The sequence below is a fragment of the Melanaphis sacchari genome, unplaced genomic scaffold, assembly GCF_002803265.2.
Source record: "Melanaphis sacchari strain LSU unplaced genomic scaffold, SCAv2.0 Contig42_pilon_pilon, whole genome shotgun sequence".
Classification (NCBI taxonomy): Eukaryota; Metazoa; Arthropoda; class Insecta; order Hemiptera; family Aphididae; genus Melanaphis; species Melanaphis sacchari.
This window is the reverse complement of record NW_020271275.1, coordinates 2,086,614-2,106,471: the sequence shown is the minus strand read 5'-3', so window position 1 is coordinate 2,106,471 and position 19,858 is coordinate 2,086,614. Positions and strand designations below refer to the sequence as shown.

The following is a 19,858-nucleotide window of genomic DNA, read 5'->3' as shown; positions in this document are numbered from 1 at the left end:
ATAAATGTTTCTTTATTTTTAATTCGCGCACTTATCATTTTATAGAATAATAGTTTGTATTGTAATATATGTATAAATATAACAGCAATATTGTTTTTTACTCGTGCGTCCGTGATATATTGTATGTATAGCTAAAAATGACCAGAAAAAAAAAAGATAGATAAATACTATAAAACATTATTTTCAGGTAGGTATTTCCTACACGTTACTACAAAAGATGACAATTAATAGTATGTGTAATTCATGGCAAACTTAATTCATAACAGGTATTATAGTTTTACTACAATCACCTTGTAAACATTTTGTTTGGGACATTTTAAAGGTTACTAACTCATTGCAAAATTGAAAGACTTAATATATTACCGATTTTGTATACATTTAGACGTATAGTTAAGTTGGGTATACCAGCTTTACCATATATCTACTGAATGGTTCATATCACATTATTTTTACGGTGATACAAATCACCATTTTGACTGGACAAAAATATCATTAAATACATTATGTATCATAATATCTACTTAATAAATGTTAGAAATACTAAAAATGATACAAGCTATCATCATCGTCATCTAATAAATTATTAAACATATATCAATAAGTAGATTTTTTTTTATTTCCTATACAATAGTATTGATTATATGATAAATAATAATTAATAATATTACGATGTACTGCCATATATTATTTATAATAATGAAATACGATGTAAATATTATAACTATACTTAAAAATCAATTATTGGTAAATTCTATGTAGATTTATAATTTATACGTAACACAACTATAATTCGTCATTCGAATAATCCGTTATTTATATACTGATAAGTATATCATGCGACAATTGCTACAGTAATACATTTTATTATTAAATTAAATAATTTAAGTGGTCATTTTCTATCTTTGTCTAACAAAAACATAACATATGAATTTAGATGCGTTCTATTTCCAACGTAGGTTCCGATTAATCTATAAAAAATCAATGAGAATTCTGAGGTTTTGATTTTATTATCAGATCTATTTAAAACTGATTTTCTGTCATTTTTTTAAAATTAAGTGATATTAAATAACTAAGACTTGACAAATTAAAATTTATTTTTAGAGTTCTCACAACTTTGTTAGATTAATCAGTACGTTTAAATACATCTAAAATTCCTATAAGTTGCGCGTGTAATGGAATAAAACAGAAAATGTCCACTAACGATGGCTGGTTTAAAATCTGTATGTTACCTTTACCTGATGATGTACTATTAATGTTATTATTTTATTTTTAAATATATTATTGCCAATTAGTATAGAAATATTAACGTTGTGCGACTAAAATTCTAAACTTTTAGTAGGTATATCTATAACCTATATAGCCATGTAGACAGCTAATGTGAGTTTAGAAGTTTATATAGATATGATAATATACTATTATACACTTAGTTAATATTACATAATATTACATAGCATATGCGTTAGAAAAACATTGAAGAAATCTTATAAAGACTTGAGAAATAAAATCTCACGAGAATTGAAGAGTATAGTATAGCTGTATACAATTCGACCAACCCAAATACAATATGAATAAGCCAACACTTTAGACAATAAAAATGCACATATAAATGCGAAATCAAAATTTTAAATTATAAATAGCTTTTTACGCTTTAGTTCGATTACTTAATAACCTAAAAACGAGGGTGTAGATCACGTATTATTTGGTTTCTAGCTCGTTATTTTAATCAACAGCAAAATCCGATTCCCTCTCAGATAATATTATATTTTTTTTCAATATAAAAGAATAAAGATCAAATCATATTAAAATCGGTTATATTAAATTACCATATAAACGACGATTCATTTTAAACTCGTTATATTTGTATTCTTTCTTTAGACTTCATTAAACCATTGATTACTCCCATGCGTAATTAACCAATTATGACTTATGGGATAATACATAATATCTAAGTAAATTCCTTAACCTCTCCCCCAAAATTTATGGATGTGTACATTTTTTCTGGAATGCTTTTTTTTTTTTTGTTTAGCTGAGGTTATTCAATTTAATTTATATATTTAATTTCCCTCCCCCCATGTAATTCTAAGTTCACTTACTACGAGTAGTTATAAAAACGAGAGTCCTGTTAAGTTATTTCTCATCTTCGCCTCACGAGACGACGCCTTATTATATATTTTGATGATTGATCGGGCGAATGTAGTATTCAAAATTGAATTGGATATTGAACTGATCAAATTATTTAATATTTGATTAATTTCAAGTCGTTAACATTTATTCCACTTGAATTGTTTATATTTATTTAATATCTTAAACGACTGATTGCTTAATAAAACTATAAATGTCATATTTTATTATTCACAATGTTCAAAAGGTTTTCAATGACTGGTGATTATATCAATTATACGTAATTTTCTTTTTAAAAGCAATTTTTATATTGATGTATCATACAATAAACCATGGTTTCGCGGAATTCTTGAGTCACCAAGTATATAGAACATTGCATAACAACTGTTAAGTATTATACTTATAATTACTTATTATACAAGGTAAATTTACAATTATAAAAAATTGTTGATTACGATGATACGATAAGCGTACGTATTAGGTATATATTACTCATAATACACCATTCGTGTATATTTTAAATTATCATAGAAAATCGCATTATTTTACTGTTTACGCAGATTTGTATTGACGCAATGACTTATATTTAGTTTGACAATAATATATGATTAATACGTACTTATTCATTTTTAACTAACGTACGATAGTTGAATCACGAAGTTTATGTACTAAATGCACAGGAGTTCATAATATTATGTTGGAGCAAATTGACAGAATCGTAGCTATAGCCAGTAAGGATCACAACAGAGAACCGCGTGACATCTTAATAAAAATATTTCTATAGAAAATAATTTCTCAGAAAATACAAAAATAAAATCCAGAAACATAAAAAAAAATATTTAACTGTGCTCTAGCTAGCCATGTTTTATAATTTTGATTTTGTACATCTTTGTAAATTATATTACCCAACCAAAATATAAAATTGACAAGATTTCAACCAAATAATAATTCATAGTTATTATTATAATGTATAGAGTGATCCATTTAACAAAAGACACTCCTTGTTTCAGAAAACACTAATGATTTAAAAATTTTCTTTCACATCATTTCAAGTCGTTACAAAACAATATTATTAAATAGTATTTACATTTCTACTCTATTTTATCGAAATAATTTTTCAAAGGTTTTTATTTTTTTGAATAAAAACTTACATTTTTAATTTTACATTCACGACTTTAGTCGGATGCTCCCGTGTACCACTCCATTCCAACTTTAAATACCTATTATTTATAAATTTTATATAACTCGTCCAAAATTCAATTTGTATGTATCGAAACACTCAAAAAAAATATTTTCTTTTAGTTTATTAAATCAAAAATATGTGTTATCATTAAAGAAAGTTAAAAACTGAAAAATAATAACGATAAAAAATGGTAAAAAAATACATTTTTCCCACAAACCTTAATTTGTAACGACTTGGAGTTATGTAAAAGAAATGCATTTAAAAACGTAAAATGGATTACCCCATATAGATATTTTTAAAAAAAAAAGTATTTGAATGAAAATATCTAGATATTTCTATATGCGTATTTGTGTATAACATAACAGCTTGCTGCTTCTCTGCCCGATCGCGTTGTTCCAACGAAATTAATGTACATATTCTATCTTTAATGTACAGTCACGTAAGATTTTTGTTTTCTTAGTAATTAATTCTCGGCCATTGCTGATAATTATTATTGTTGACCTACCACGTGCCATTCCCGCGGGCAGTATGACCCCAGAATTAAATAAGCTTTAATTTATATTTCCGTTCTACCTCGTCGTAGCAATATCGACGTGCTGCAGGAACGATCCTTAAATACAATATAATTCGCGCGACGTATTACCGGCCGCAAAACTATAATTACTATACCATTAATAACGGCTAAATTATACGCATTCTATACAATAAAAGTCTACATGACAACGTCTATTGAAATTACGACCGTACTTGTCTATATTAACTAACGAGACTTGCGAGGCTTTATTATATATATGTCAAACTTCTCTTCATAATCTTTTTGTTTGTGCCTCACTCGCTATATACATTTGATACAATATTTCTACTACCATCATCGTGTTGGTAATTTTAACTTTAAACGACAATACCTTTAATAAGTACTCGTATATTAAGTAGCTATAGCTATGTACCTACGAGCGGGAATGAAATTTTTATTTTTCGTATTAAAAAATAGCTATATTAATAAATATTATTCACTAAAATATAAGAAGAAGAGAATATAAAAAAAAAAAAAGGAAATGGTTAATGAAATTAGTAAATAAATTAAAGAAAACACTGAAATAATAGTGGAGATTATTTGATATGATATCGTAATGAGAGTTAAATATTATATCTTGAAAGAATGGATGTTACCTGTTGGCGAGTATAGTGACTAGCATGACTCATCGAACGTCGGACACCAATTTATAATTATTTATTAAAGCATGACTACAATCTACTCTATAATGATAATTTTATTGAAATATTTACGCCAAATGGCAGATACATAATATGTGAATATAAAAAACACAGATTCTTTATGGATTATAGATTCTCAATATGTGGTGAAGAGGTTGGTTATGACTGTTATGAGAGTATTAAGTGATCTGACTTGGGAAAAAAATCAAGTTGCAAATAAGAGGAAAAGAAGGAACTCTAAATACAATTTTTCCGAGGTGATTTGGAGCATCCAAAGACCCATTTACAAGGCAATTAATTTATCAACAAACTATTGGTCTGCGGTTAGGTTTAATGCATTGCGAGATGAGAATTTTAATTATATGATTTATGTGTACTCTAAACTGTGTATATATTTTCATGTTTCAAAGCATGCTATATAAGTATTCTACAGGAAGTAAAATTATAATGTACTGTGCGTTACATTTATACTGTACAACTGCATTACCCTATTGAACTTGCTGACAATGACCAAATAAATTCACGTTTATCACATGCTAATTATTTGCACATATTTTTTAAGTTCATTATATAGTGGTGGTGGAGGGGGAGAGAAACGTGCGTGTATAAAATTTCTTTGTCATAAAGGCCAACATCGTATATAATAACATAATTGTTATTTAATTGTCAATTTCATATTATTAATTGCGCATGTAAAGATATCTATTATGATGTTATTATTATTTGGTTTGTAAATCATATCTATGCAATTTTTGTTATCCAAATTGTACATTGGACAAACTATCCGTTATTTTTAAAAAATAAACAAATATAGTGGTTTCGCTGTAATTAGGTATATTTAATCAATAAATATATTTTATGTACTAAAAGTATTATACACAATTATTGGTTGTGATGAAGATTTGAAGACGATTTTCACAGGATTCTAAGGCCGTTTTGAATAAATATGCCTAATGAGTTTAGTAAATTTTAGAAAGAAAAACATAGAAACTTCTATTTTTACTGTTTATTAAATACTGACAATATTGTATACATACGTGTAGCAATGTAATAACAATTTAAACTGTAGTGAACGAAAAAACACACAATTGGTTAAATTCTAATTCTAAGTAGACAAGAGTAGGAAAACAAATATTTTTATACTTCACAAGGTTCACAATTCACTGTTTGATTAATATTTAAATATTATATATTAATATATTGTGTTTTGTTTTTATTTTTTATTGTATTCATCTTTATTTTTATCGTCGAACAAATCAGTAAAGAAAAGTATATTTAATTTAAAATTGTAATTTTTAACACGTGGGTATACTTGAATTACATTTTATGTTATTTATTAATCATTTAAATCGTAAGCATAAGAACGAATAGTTTTTACTTTCTAACTTCTTTTGGTTATTCAAAAACATGTCTCGAAAAATGACGTATAAATTATTGTTCTTAACTCGTACTCCACTATCATTCAATTGAAAGAAAAATAAATTTCTCCTCTCAAAACTCAAAAGCTATTACACGACTGCGATCACTGTGACTAGTAATGATTTTTGAAAAACCATCAACGTTAAAGTATTTAATACGAGTATTATAATATTGACGTTAAATCACACGGTCACCAGATATTAAGTGTAATTTTGCAAATTTTCACAATAACGCTTATATAAATTGTTTAAATTAATTGCGCTTACATTTAGATACAAATATACGATTTACTGATTACGATGGTTACAATATCATATTTTCTGCCAGACATTAATATTTTGAAGTGACTATTCGGTAAGTCTAATCAGTATTATCAGGTTACGACGAAAGTGTGATTGTACACGTATAAAATATACATAGTAAATACAAGAATATAATATATTATATTAATTTGAACTAATATAATATTAAGATATGTTAAAAATTGAATTTGAAGTAGTATTTTTTTCCGTCGTTCTTAACATGTCTATAAAATACGTAGATATACTATTATGACTAATGGTTATGTCACATATTAACTCAATATAATTATTTAGGATAACATTAAAAAGTTGACTAAAAATTAATGACAGATATAGTCGATATAGATGGAATTGTCTGTCGAGAATAGAATATTAAAATAAAACTACTGCATTATACTGATCACCGATCGTTTTTATTGTGTCCGTTAAATTTCTGATGACCATTAGTAACTTGCGTGTTGATAGTTAAGCTTTTTACTTGGATTACGTAAAGTGTAACCGACTTAAAATAATATATTAACTCACATAAACATAATATAATATAAATTACGATTAGGATTCATAAAGTTTAACGTTTGTATAATTACACTGTTATGCATATTAAAAATATTTTAATGACAGATTCGCAAATTGAAACGAAATATCCATATTTCCTTATCGATAAACGAATTATATTATTAATTTGGATACTATAACAATAATAAGCAATATTTTCTGAAATGTAATAATTATGATCTACTTCTGAACAAAGGCACGCGACAAAGAACAATCCACTTACGTTCAATCGTCTTATCAATGACCTCCAGACTGGTGTTAATTAATGTTATTTAATATATTATTATATTTTATATATTCACTTTAACACGTCATACGACGGCCGACGGAGGTCCTATGTATCGTGTAATGTACAATGTGTCTATCGTTGTGAAACCACTGCAATAACGTAACAATAACTAAAATAATTTATTAAAACTATTTATTTTTTTTTTTGGTTATAAGTATTTCTTGAATTAATTATACTTTTTTTTTTCTTTGATAGTGAAATTAATTAAATCTGATTAATAATTGAGTGTTTTTATGTTCTAAACCATAGCATTAAATAAGTAATATAATTAAATTATGAAAATATTTAGTACAATAACGAATATACAATTGTCAATGTACCTACAGAAATCTTTTAAAATTATGAATTATAATAATAGTTTAATACTTTAATATAATAAAACGATCATCAAAAACTGTGAAGAATTATTTGAATGGATGCCGCCGACAAAAATTTCATGTATACAAGTATAATAATATATAGCTGCTTTTTATTTTTCTTAGACGTATTTATTTAACATTATTATGACTTAGTTACTAATAGCATGTAATATAGCACAACGAATAGGTACAAATATCAAGTATATTATAATTTATGATAATTTTGTATTTTACATAGTTTACGCACCATGATCATGTTTATATTTAAAACTTGATTTTGTAAGTTTTGGAATATATTTTATAAAGCCATTTTCGTTTTCTTACTTGTACGATTGTAAATTTTGTACGATTTTCCAATGTTTTAAATTTTCGATTGCAGCTTAGAAAAAACACTATAAATATTAAATTATAAGTATAATCGTACCACGAGTCCAAAGTCATTATTATAATAACTGCAGCGGCGACACGTTTAAATTGAAAGTACCGATAGCTTTGATATAAAATGTAATATTCGTCGAAAGTTCTAATCATTTTAAATTAGTTTAGTGACTAATAGCGTACTACTCGTATATCATTACTGAATACTTAATGAATCGATAAGGTACGGACAATACGTTCAACTCGATACGAACGAGAATAATAATGGTCGACAGCCAAAATATTTTCGTTTCTTGACGGATAGGTATATTTAGACGTTTCAATAAAATCCTTTAACGATATAGTTGATTCGCGACGTACACACTGTTCATTACTATATGAGTTTGACGAATAAATCAATTATTTTTGGACTAGGTACTACTCTTCATTTTGGCACGCAGTTGGTGTTTTCTACTGAATACTATATATACATAATATAAAGTCTTCGATTTTCAACGTTTTACCTATACTTTTAGAAACAATTATTATAAAAAATATAGTTATATTAACTGTAGGTACATCCTGGCTATTGATCGACGGTCTCGTGCAATAAACATTAATATTTTGAAAACTATTTTTATTTTTATTTACAACCTCTATTTTGGATTATTCGTATAGCACATATTGCAACTTATATGACAAATAACGACTTGCATAATACACAACAACAATGGAGATGCACGTATTTCATGTGCGTTGATTAAGTTTTTGAGATTCTTTTTTTTAGTGAAAAAAAAAACAATGGCTCGGACAAATTGAGTAATTAAAAAAACTAATTTTAATTTTCACTTAACCCTACCCCCTTGCAAAATCTTGGCTATACCACTGTCTAGTATCACAGTCTATATTTATTAAGGATTTAATACATTTTAAAATACATTATCGTTACAGATATCACCAGACAAAAGACTCCTATTTTATTCTAGTATTTGTTTGTCGTTTTGTAATAAAATTTAAAAAAATACGTAAATGAAATATGAATAAAAAAACAAACATTCGAATTTTACAGACTTAAGTAATTGTGTATTTTTAAGAATATTAATAAAGTATATACTGTTTGAAGCATCAAAAAACACTATTGTGATATCTGGGTTATATTTTTTAATACAAATTTTCTATTGAAAATTGATATAAACAGATGTTTTATTTTAACATGATCTTTTTATATTTAATTTTTCTGTACATCTGTTGTAAATGTAAAGTTTTGAACGACATTTTCAATAAAAGCTATATCAATTCATTCTTTAAGACTGGGATTTTAGTTTTGGCTAATGAAAATTAAATATTTTTTTTTAATTTTATTTAGGTATATGGATGTCATTGGTTACAGGTTATATTAATATTATAATTATTATTAGAAATAAGACATAAAAATTTCTAAAAATATATTTAAAAAAAAAAAAATAATTCCTAAAATTAAATACTTAAGAAAACAATAGTATCATAATAGGTACTTATTTTTATAAACTGCTTTCTTAACTCTGGAAATTTGCGTGATTGAGTTTATGTAGGAATTTAAGTATTTGTTGAATCCGTCTCCATTTGTTTGTGTTAACATGAAAAATATTTTCAAAGCTAAAAAATGGAAAATATAAATTTATTAATTGTTATTGCAGTGTATAATATACACTGTATTAAGTATATACTTTCAATTGAAACAAAACGGAAAACGATAAAGAAACCGATTAATTTTAGCCCGAACGATGTCGGGTAATACAGCAGCAAATTATTTTTAACTTAATAGAAATAATATTATATATATATACAGCCATTCAGGCACTAACGCTAAAGGGTCTATTAAAACCAATAACAATTAACTGTGAGCAACGTACACCTATTAATCGTGCTATACGGTGTACACGTGCGTTGAACTACTTATCTCGTAAACACACGTTAAATTATTTTACACTGTTTGAATTATTGATGAAACGATCATGGTGTATAATTTAATAAAATTATTAACCTGTTGTAATAATGAATCATTCATAACTGATAACTATAGGTATAAAGCATAATATCAACATATTAGATCGTTAGCATTATTTTTTTTTTCTTTATACCAAAATAAACAGTGATATTAGTTTATTGAATGTTTCAAACGCTTAAATATTCTGACAAGATTACAAAAAACATTAATTAGATATTAAATTTTACACACGTGTATACTGAAAAGCGCTACTGCAGTTTAACGGAACCTATTATTATATCAATAAGGCTATCTGTGTATTAAAATATACTATATAGTAATGAAGTTTCTTTGTAACAGCTGTTCGACAAATCCGTCCGTTTATTAATGCCACTATTGATGTAGTCTTTGCCTACTGCGGTTGCTGGTACGACGTACGACTATCGTATTATTATTAATTTCCACATTTCCACTGATACCTCTCATACGGTCATCACGACGGTAAACAATTTATTCAGTAATGTGACTCGTTTCCGGTGGCCCTTGATAATTAAAATATCTCACCCGTCCATTTAAACGACATTCTATTCTTATTTTATTATTGTGAGGATTGTAATTAATTATATTATGTATGACGCATGGGCAAATGGACGCACTGCGAGTCATCGTACGGCAGTCCTGCAAAGCTCCAGTAAATATTTTACTGAATTAAAATTATTATATATTATATCAATATCGTACTTATAATAAAACTACAATTATAACAATAGGAAAACTTTTATCATGCGAAATCAGATATTTAAATTCTTACGTGAAATGCTTGATTACAGAACAACCACGGATTAAAATTCAAAGAGCCTCTGTAAACAACATGCCAATGAAAGTCAAAAGCTAAAGAATTACCGCATAAAAATAGAGAAAAAATGGAGCAAAGTAAGTGTTATTATGTAATAATAATTAAAAAATGTTATCTGTCGTATAAGTGACAGATTCATACCAAACAGAACAATACGTGAAGATATTTTTTTCTTGAAAAACATAATTATTTTAACTTGATGTTTAAGTTAATTGTGTATTTTTATTTAATTCTTAAAATCTCGTTAACACGAATAGTATAATGCAAACGTTTCCAGTATACTAAAATTTAACTTTCTGACAATTTAAAAAAAAAAAAAAAATGTTTTATTGCTATTCGATTTAACAAGGTCCTATATGCATTATAAATTGTAATTTGTAGCACAATAAATTACGTGTATAATATTATAATACAACAATTTCGACTAACTTTGTATGATAGATACGTTATTTTTTGTGCAGATTCCTATAGTCCAAACAGGAAGAAACCTCTCGAGAAGAGATCGTGTACGGATTGCTTGTGCTTTCTCGTTTTCGGCTTGTTCATAACTTGCTGGATAGCGTTAGCTAGTTATGGTACGTATACATTTCACATTAAAATTAATATTATGCTAGCCACTGAAAACTATATGCGTGAACTTTAATTTTAATTTTTAAACTAGAATTTTAAAATTAAAAAAAACCTCATATTAAGCGTTCTTAAATATAATAAAACTGCAGAAAAATTGCAATTCAGGAATAAATTGACAAATAAATAAATTTGAAAAATTTTAAGTACAGCTATTTATACAAAAAAATATATTTATAATAATTTCCATCCAATAAATCTGTACCCTTGCAGTTTATACATAATAAGAAATTTCCTCCAAAAAATTAGCGCGTTCAACTACGGTAAGCAGTCGTAATCGATGTTTTTATAAAAGTGCAATTACACATAAATAAACATTTTAAATCAACCTCATCTATTTTATGTCTATTTTTGACTACATATATATTACATGTTATTAAATAATTATATTATTTATTTTACTTAAATAATTGAAAGTAGTACGCAAATGTTACTCAACTACTCTTAAAAATATAATAAGTTTTGTGTGTGTGGCTGTATGGTTGTGTCATATCTGTACATATATATTATTTTAAATAAGTCATCTTATATCAACATTATTTTATCATTTCTAGCTTATCAAAACTCAGACCTAGAACTCTCGCCGTCAGATTCAAACGGTCAAGTGTGCGGTCGAAATAAGAACGTGTCAAAGAACCCATACCTATTCTTTTTCGACATAACCGAATGTGCGTCGCCGATGATTTTCGTCCATAGATGTCAAACTCCTCAGGTATAAATAATCAATAATTCAGTACGCGCGTTATGCTAACGATATGTTTCCGTTAATTATCCTAACAAACGATAACATACTCAATATTTTAAAAATCAATTATTTTGTTTATACATTTACTATTTTAACTGAGAAATTACCTCAATGTCTGCTACAAATAGACGCAATGTTGATCATTTTGTTTATACAGAAAAATCGGTTAATTGTATAGGTATAGATACTATAGGTACTATAATAAACTTTATTTTGCTTTTCATGACTAATAGGCGTTTCGCAACTTTTACCAAGTCTTTCCAACAATCTCTGTCTTTTGAGTCCTCTATTCTAGCACTCGTCAAACTGTCCATTCATCTCTGTTTCTGTCTTCCCCGTGGTCTCTTTCCAACTGGGTTAATGGTTAAGATAATATTCATGAGATCTTGTTTTGCTCTCCATACATTTCCAGTCTATTCGATTCTTTTAGATATAAGAACATTTTGTACGTATGGTCTATTGAATAGTTTTCCAATAGGTACCTGAGTTTTTTCTTCGTCCAAATTCTCGTTATCTGGATTTCTTTTAGATTCATATATTCATTAGATAATTTATTAAAACATATTTTAAAATGCGATATTTAATTGTAATTTTTTTAATAAGAATATTTATTTTATCATTAATTATTAACAAACATCCCATACGTTGTGATTAATATTGCCATATTTGTGTATGTTTTACGAAAATAACTATAACATAAACTCTATAATTTATATAATTATTTTGAGTATAAAAATATATCTTACATACATTTTATTTAAGTGTAATTAAGTAAAAAGAAACCCGAAAACTTTTATCTTACAATAATGTTAAAATTTTTAATTTTTTATGGTAAAATGTGATAAAAATTGTTAACCCATTTTTAACGGGAAAAAAATTAATACAAAACAACTATATGCAATGTTAAATTTAAGATAATGATATCTTTATTTATTGATATGAAGTATTAATATAACTTCGCAAATATGATGACACATTAACATTAGTGACCGGTATTCCCCATTTTTCTCTAATAATGCGTAAAATATAATTGGCTTCTCTATTCCTAACAGGTATGTGTGGAAAATTGTCCTAACACGGATTGGTCCGTCAAAGAAGTTTTAGATACCAAAGAGTCTCAAGTTGACTGGCCGGCCGTACAGAAGGCCCTAATATGCATCTCTCCCGATCTCAACAAATTGGTCAATTCGATGGAAGTGCTAAAAAACTTTACATCGTCCAACCAATGTGCCAAATATTATACTAAGAGTGAAAACCGTGAGTACTAATTATCAAATGCATATAGTTTTTTACATCCGTAACGTGTGTCCCGTTAAATTTTGTAATTTATATATAGGGCCCAAAAATTTAATATTATATGCTAAATTTTATTTAAAAATATTTTATTTTATGACATACCTAACTATACATCTAAATATTATCTTCCTTACTTAGTGTTTTTTGTATTTTATAAATTTGAGATTATTAGCAGTGGTGCATTCTAGGGAGTTTAAAAGGGTTTTTAGCCCCTCTTGTTTTTTTTACCAAACTATTATTGTATTAGTGAAATACCATAACTCTGTGAGGCATTAACAGTTTTAGAACCCTAAGTTTTAGAGATCTAGTTGCTCCTATTTGATTATTACTCTTATTACTTTATAAAGATAAGTTCATCCCCTACAAATACACATTATAGACATATGACATGTGTATAGCACATTTTTCGATCAGATAATAATTTATTTGCTATATATTGAGTGTTGTTTTGCTCAGTATCATCTACGTATTTTAATATGACACTAATACTATAATATGTATAATATTCTATTTAGAAATTTAGAAATTTGTCAAGTGTATAGCTTTTTAATTTTATTTTATACAGTATCCACACAAAAACTAAATATTCGATGGTATCTTATAAGTAAAACTACTGATTAATATAATCAATGGTAATATTGTCCACCATTGACGATTGACAAGCATATTATTAATTTAATTTCAAAATCATTTCAGTCTTTAACTATTGCATTCCTACACTAAGCGGTGACCCGGATAGTCTGAAACAAATTCTGAATTCCAACAATATCAAGATGAGCAACTTCATCGACGGAACTACTATGGTCGATTGGTTAAAAGTATCAAAAGAAGTAAGTAATCGAAATCATAAGACTAAACATGTAATAATATAAGACTTTTCATAAATTAAAAATATAAATAATAAAGACTTTCAAAAAATAAAATCAATATTTAACAATAATTACAATTAACATTAAATTTTTCGTTGTATGTCTAGACCAGTCTACACATAATAGAAGATTTGGAAAAAAGCTACGAACACATTATTGTTGGTTTGATCATTGCCATCTTCTTTAGTCTTACCTACATTTTGCTGCTAAGATGGTTCAGTTGGATAATGGTTTGGATGTCATTGTGGGCCATCGTGGGTTTGTTAGGTTTTGGTGAGTATAGATTTACAGTACACTTTAAGGATATTATAATATTATATGTATAGTTATTATTACGAAACAAAAAAATCCATCTAAAATTATTTAGGTACCTAACTTCTTAAAAATTCGTGTATTATTTAAATGTACATATAAACAACTATATTTTGTCATGGTTGTGTTGGTTTATTGCACTAAATTTAAGTTATAAACTATAGTTAACACGAAAAATTATTATAAAATTAAATGCAATTTCTAACACCTAAAACATTTTAAATATTATTATAACTATGGTCTATGATATTCATGTACAAAATAAGATTTTAATAACTTAAATTTTCAAAGTAAAAATGTAGTTATATATACATGCATATTTATAATTTGTTTACACTTTGCCATGAACTTTTATATATTTTATCAACTATATACTATATAATTTATTATATATAAACTATACAATGTATTATAAGAATATTGACCGTCTTCATCCTCAACAAAACCAAAACGATAGCACTAAGGCTATCGTAAAAGTATACCATAACAAAGGCAGACTGTTTTTATGTAATACCCGTAAAATGATACTTTAAAAGTGTTATTTATAACATCGAGTAGATTTTTTATTGATTTTGTGAGCTTTATAATACATCTTTTGTTATATGCTCTTCAGGTAGCTACGAATCGTATTCGAGGTACGTGGCTTTTGGTGACACCGATTCTGTGACTACGATGACGGAAGACGGAGAACCGACCGACATTGCCACTGGCGGTGGTCGGCAGAGTTGGGCCAACTACGCAAACTCCAAACTGAACAAAAAATCCACTTGGCTGTTATTTACCATCGTGTCGACCGTTGCGCTTGTCGTATTGCTGTTGATAATCATATTCTTGCGCAAGCGGATACGGCTGTCCATAGCGCTTATTGTGGAAGGAAGTCGGTGAGACGATAATATAATAAGATAAATGTATCATTGCGTTTTAGAATTTACTTCATATAGTTGTCCGTATAACTAAAACCGTGACCGATCGAAACGTAGACATTCGAATATACTCAATTTCGAATAAATATTCGACATTTTAATAACATGATAATGGATTGAAAAAATTATTATTAATATTTTTATTTTAGAGCGATACTCGAAATAAAAACATCATTGGTGTTCCCGGTTTTTCAATGGCTTTTGTACTTGGTGGTGTTGATTTGGTTTTTCGGCGTTGCCAGTTATCTGTCATCCATGAAATTGTACGTGTTTAAAGTCAAAGGTCTCGCCAACGACCACAATTGTGTATGCAACGACAATTACTACAAGGTATAATTTATATTGGCGTTTTATTAATGTACCTATACTCATGTGTACATAATCCATTTTAATGCTAAATAGCGTATGACTGTTGATCGTTACTTTACGTATATAAAAAAGTAAATAATAGATACCCACATTAGAAAATGTTGTCACGATTACAAACGAGTGAGTCTATACTTTAAGACGGACCAACGCGCTTTAACATATTTTGAACTCTATTAGCTCTCTATTCTTTCCTACCTAATCCTCGCCCACTACCGACTTTGTTTTATTTCTGTGATGTAAAATTAAATTATTGTATTAACACATTTTGGTTATAATACAACCAACCTAACCTAATCTAATCTAACCATCCACGTATTATTATCATTATGTCATTATGATATTTAAAATTGTTTTTTTAAAAGGACGGTGACTGGTGCACTGAGTCCAAATGGGAATGGTACTGCAGCGCAAGCGGCCAAAACAAGACCATGTGCAAACTGGCCAAATGTGCGTACGATCACAGCGTGTCACAGGACTTTATCACTGGACTTCAGCTGTTTAACGTGTTCGGAATGTTTTGGTTAATGAACTTCGTGTCGGCCTTCTCTCAAATGGTGCTGGCCATAACGTTTACCTCATGGTACTGGACGTTCCACAAGAAGAACTTACCGTTCTTCTCGCTCACGAGTTCCTTCTACAAAACAATCAGGTGTGAATAGTTTACAATTCACCTCTTTTCGTAATCAGTGGTACTTTTAGTATAGAAATTAGATCGGAGTTAGCAGATTGATATTATAGATAAGTTTTATGGATAAAAAAAATTATAGCTTATACCCATGAAACTCACCCACCCCCCTTTCATGTATAAGTTAATTTTACATGATTGCTGCTGAAAATTTTATTGATAAAATATATACCTATGTGACTAACGTAAATGTTATCATTAATTAAAATGTAGATGTGAGAATAAACTAGGATACTTAGATTCCTTCATTTTTTTTTTTTTTTTTTATTCCATTAAGATTTTAACGCCACCATATTTTTGTTTATGAATTATTATGATAATTTGTTGACAGTTAAACTGTAATAAAATCAAACGGGGAAGGAAATACTTACATTTCAACTGAATTTTTCGTATGTAAATAATTAATATAAAAACAATTTTTAACTCATAAATCCTCCTCCTTACCATAAAAAAATATTAGTCCTGTTATGTTTAGATTCAAAAATTAAATACATTTAACAAAATTTAATTTAATTAATTTTTATATTAATATTTTAGTTTTATTTTATTTATAATATAGAATTAAAAATGTAGGTTTTAGAATATTTATATATACATATACACTTTTTTATGCTTAACTATTAGTATATTATTATATTATCTACGACAGTGCTTCTCAAACTGAGACCGTAGCTCTATGATTGGTAGGCAGTGAAATATTTATTTTAGTATATAATTAAAAAAAAATAATTAATGATTTTGATTAAGGAGGCCTTAACAGTTTCATATTAAATTTAGGGAGGCCCATCACAAAAAAGTTTAAGAAACACTGATTAACGACAAATATTTAGTTCAATATATTTATCACCTGCTTACGTTGTTATTATTTTACCTGCGTAGATACCATTTGGGAACGGTCGCTTTCGGGTCTTTAATCATTGCCATCTGCAATTTTATACGTGCAATACTCGAATGGGTGGAAACCAAGCTAAAGAAGTACGACAACTCGTTCACCCGAGCTATATTCACATGCATGCGGTGCTTCTTTTGGCTACTGAACAAGTTTTTGCGGTTTGTCAACCGGAACGCGTACATCATGTGTGCAATGTACGGAAAGAACTTTTGCACTTCAGCCAAACAGGCATTCGACCTGTTGTTGAGGAACGTGATGCGCTTGGTGGTCTTAGACAAGGTAATATAAAGGTCAATTTAAATTTTAATTATTATTAAATGAGTACATAAGATTCGATAATTATATATAATATATATAAAAAATCTAGGACGGGGGGGGATTCCCGATTTTAGCATAAAAAAAATATTGAAAAATTGAGTTTAAAAGTCATAAATAACTATTTTTTAGAATACAAATTATTATATAAATTATAAAGTATATTTAACCACCCCTTCAAGAAAAAATTCTAAAATATACCACTGTATATGTGCATATATTTATGTGTTACATTAAATTATACCTATGCGTTTGAGGTTTAATTAAAAAAAGAGTGTTAGTTTCTAAAAATCTAAAAAAATAGTTAAATAGTGTTACTCTAACTCCTATGAGGCGTCATGATAGAATTAAATTTTTTTAGTTGTTTTTATTATTATGCAATGCTATTAATGATTTTTTAAGTCATATTAGATAAATAATTTTTTTTATTAGAATGTACAATTTATACATCGTTTGATATGATAAGCATAATTTTTAGCTATTTAAGCTAAAGAAAGTAAAAGCAAAATCAAAACTAATTAAAACCTCATTACAAATCTCGAATCCCTCACCCACAATCTTTCCAATATAAATACACTTCACAGGAGATCCGTAAAAGAACCATTATATGTCATTATAGTATAAGTTAGGTACTTATATCGTTGAAGAAAGTAATGCTTACTTAAGAAAAAAGCTCACCTTTAGGGAAGTAATTCTCACCTGGCTACCCTCGATACAGTGGTTTTAAATAGGAAAATAATTACCGATATCGATTTTAAAATTATATAAAATATTGTTTTAGGTGACTGATTTCATATTTTTCGTCGGAAAAATCGTCATTATGGGCACTACCATTGCGGCATTTTACTTTGAGTTCTACGAACCACTAGAGCCGATCAAAAAGTTTCAGTTCTTCAGCCAGCCCGTCCTCAATAACAAGTGGCTTCCGATGATCATCGTAGCCGCCGGCTCTTGGGTGATATCATCCACATTCTTCCACGTGTATTCAATCGCTGTCGACACTCTGTTCCTATGCTTTTGTAAGTGCATTATAAACATATTATAAATACCTAATCTTCATATTACCCTCAAAAATTAAAAATTAAAAAGAAACGACCTTTCTAAAATACAATCCAAGTACCTATAATTTATTACAGAAAACAGAATAAGCTCATTGACATAAAATCGATTTAAAATTTATGAACTTCACTACGAATGTATAACGCCAATTAAAATACATTTATACATAAATTCATATATTATAGTAATATCATACATTAATCGAGAAAAAACATAGATTAAAACGTTATAACTTAATTTGCTGCACGTTTTTAAATTTTAAAAATAATTTTTTACTAAGTTTACAATTCTTTTTTTTTATATAGTATTATATACATAATTATGATGTGTAAATCTGTTTTCATTTCATTTTCTGTTGCAGTGGAAGATTCTGAAAGAAACGACGGATCAGCTGATCGTCCGTACTTCATGTCACGAAAACTGATGAACATACTGGGAACGAAAAACATACTGTAATTTTAATGCGTTGACAAAACGATATCTTTTAAATATTTTTAACACTTCATATATTGTACATGAGATCATAATATAAACATAAATCCATAAATATATATTTGCTACCCACCGCCGACACCGCCACGTGTGTTCGTAAAAAATATACAAGTATTATTTACCCTAAATAATATATTGTAGTATATACGACATACGTGTATGTCGTATGCCGTTTCCTCCTTCTCCACCATGATAATATTATTATTTTTAATTATTTTATTAAATCATTTTTGTATTTAACTGTAATATAATAATCTATAAGCATAAAAACTACACAAAGTGATTATTTTATCGTGGACTATACTATAGAACAGCGATTCTCAAACTGGGGGTTGCTAACAATCTTTTTAGAATCACCAATATGTAAAATTAATTTACTAAAACTAAAAAAAAAAATTTCTCAAATATTTTGATCCAACGAAAGACAATTTTTCAAACAATTGATGAGTTATTAATTCATTTATAAAATTAGATAAAAATGTATTATCATCATCAAATAAAGAAAAATTAATTGAGTTATATTTAAACAGAGGACTAGAACATATTTTTAATGATAACAAAAACATATGTCAATTTTGGATCAAAATCAGAATGAGTATCCCGCATTAACTAATAAAGCTTTAAAAAAAATTGATTCCTTTTTCAACTACCT

At 27.5% G+C, this 19,858-nt stretch overlaps 1 protein-coding gene across 7 annotated transcripts in view; it reads left to right on the top strand.

Moving 5' to 3' along the window:
• The window catches only part of LOC112597550 (CTL-like protein 2), a 47,872-nt gene extending 28,231 nt beyond the window's left edge, over positions 1–19,641 (top strand). For 4 of the 7 annotated variants that reach the window (XM_025343645.1, XM_025343641.1, XM_025343643.1 and 1 more), the window contains 12 exons: positions 10,597–10,699; positions 11,084–11,197; positions 11,804–11,961; positions 13,047–13,251; positions 13,987–14,120; positions 14,267–14,432; positions 15,085–15,352; positions 15,544–15,724; positions 16,126–16,412; positions 17,328–17,619; positions 18,437–18,674; positions 19,076–19,641. In XM_025343645.1, coding sequence (XP_025199430.1) covers positions 10,690–10,699; positions 11,084–11,197; positions 11,804–11,961; positions 13,047–13,251; positions 13,987–14,120; positions 14,267–14,432; positions 15,085–15,352; positions 15,544–15,724; positions 16,126–16,412; positions 17,328–17,619; positions 18,437–18,674; positions 19,076–19,170 — 2,148 coding nt within the window. In that variant the 5' untranslated portion in view covers positions 10,597–10,689 and the 3' untranslated portion in view covers positions 19,171–19,641. Of the gene's footprint in view, positions 1–7,427; positions 7,531–10,438; positions 10,458–10,596; positions 10,700–11,083; positions 11,198–11,803; positions 11,962–13,046; positions 13,252–13,986; positions 14,121–14,266; positions 14,433–15,084; positions 15,353–15,543; positions 15,725–16,125; positions 16,413–17,327; positions 17,620–18,436; positions 18,675–19,075 lie in introns of those variants that run through there. The other 3 variants (XM_025343646.1, XM_025343647.1, XM_025343648.1) reach the window with 3 other exon arrangements.
• The last annotated feature ends 217 nt before the right edge of the window (positions 19,642–19,858 follow it).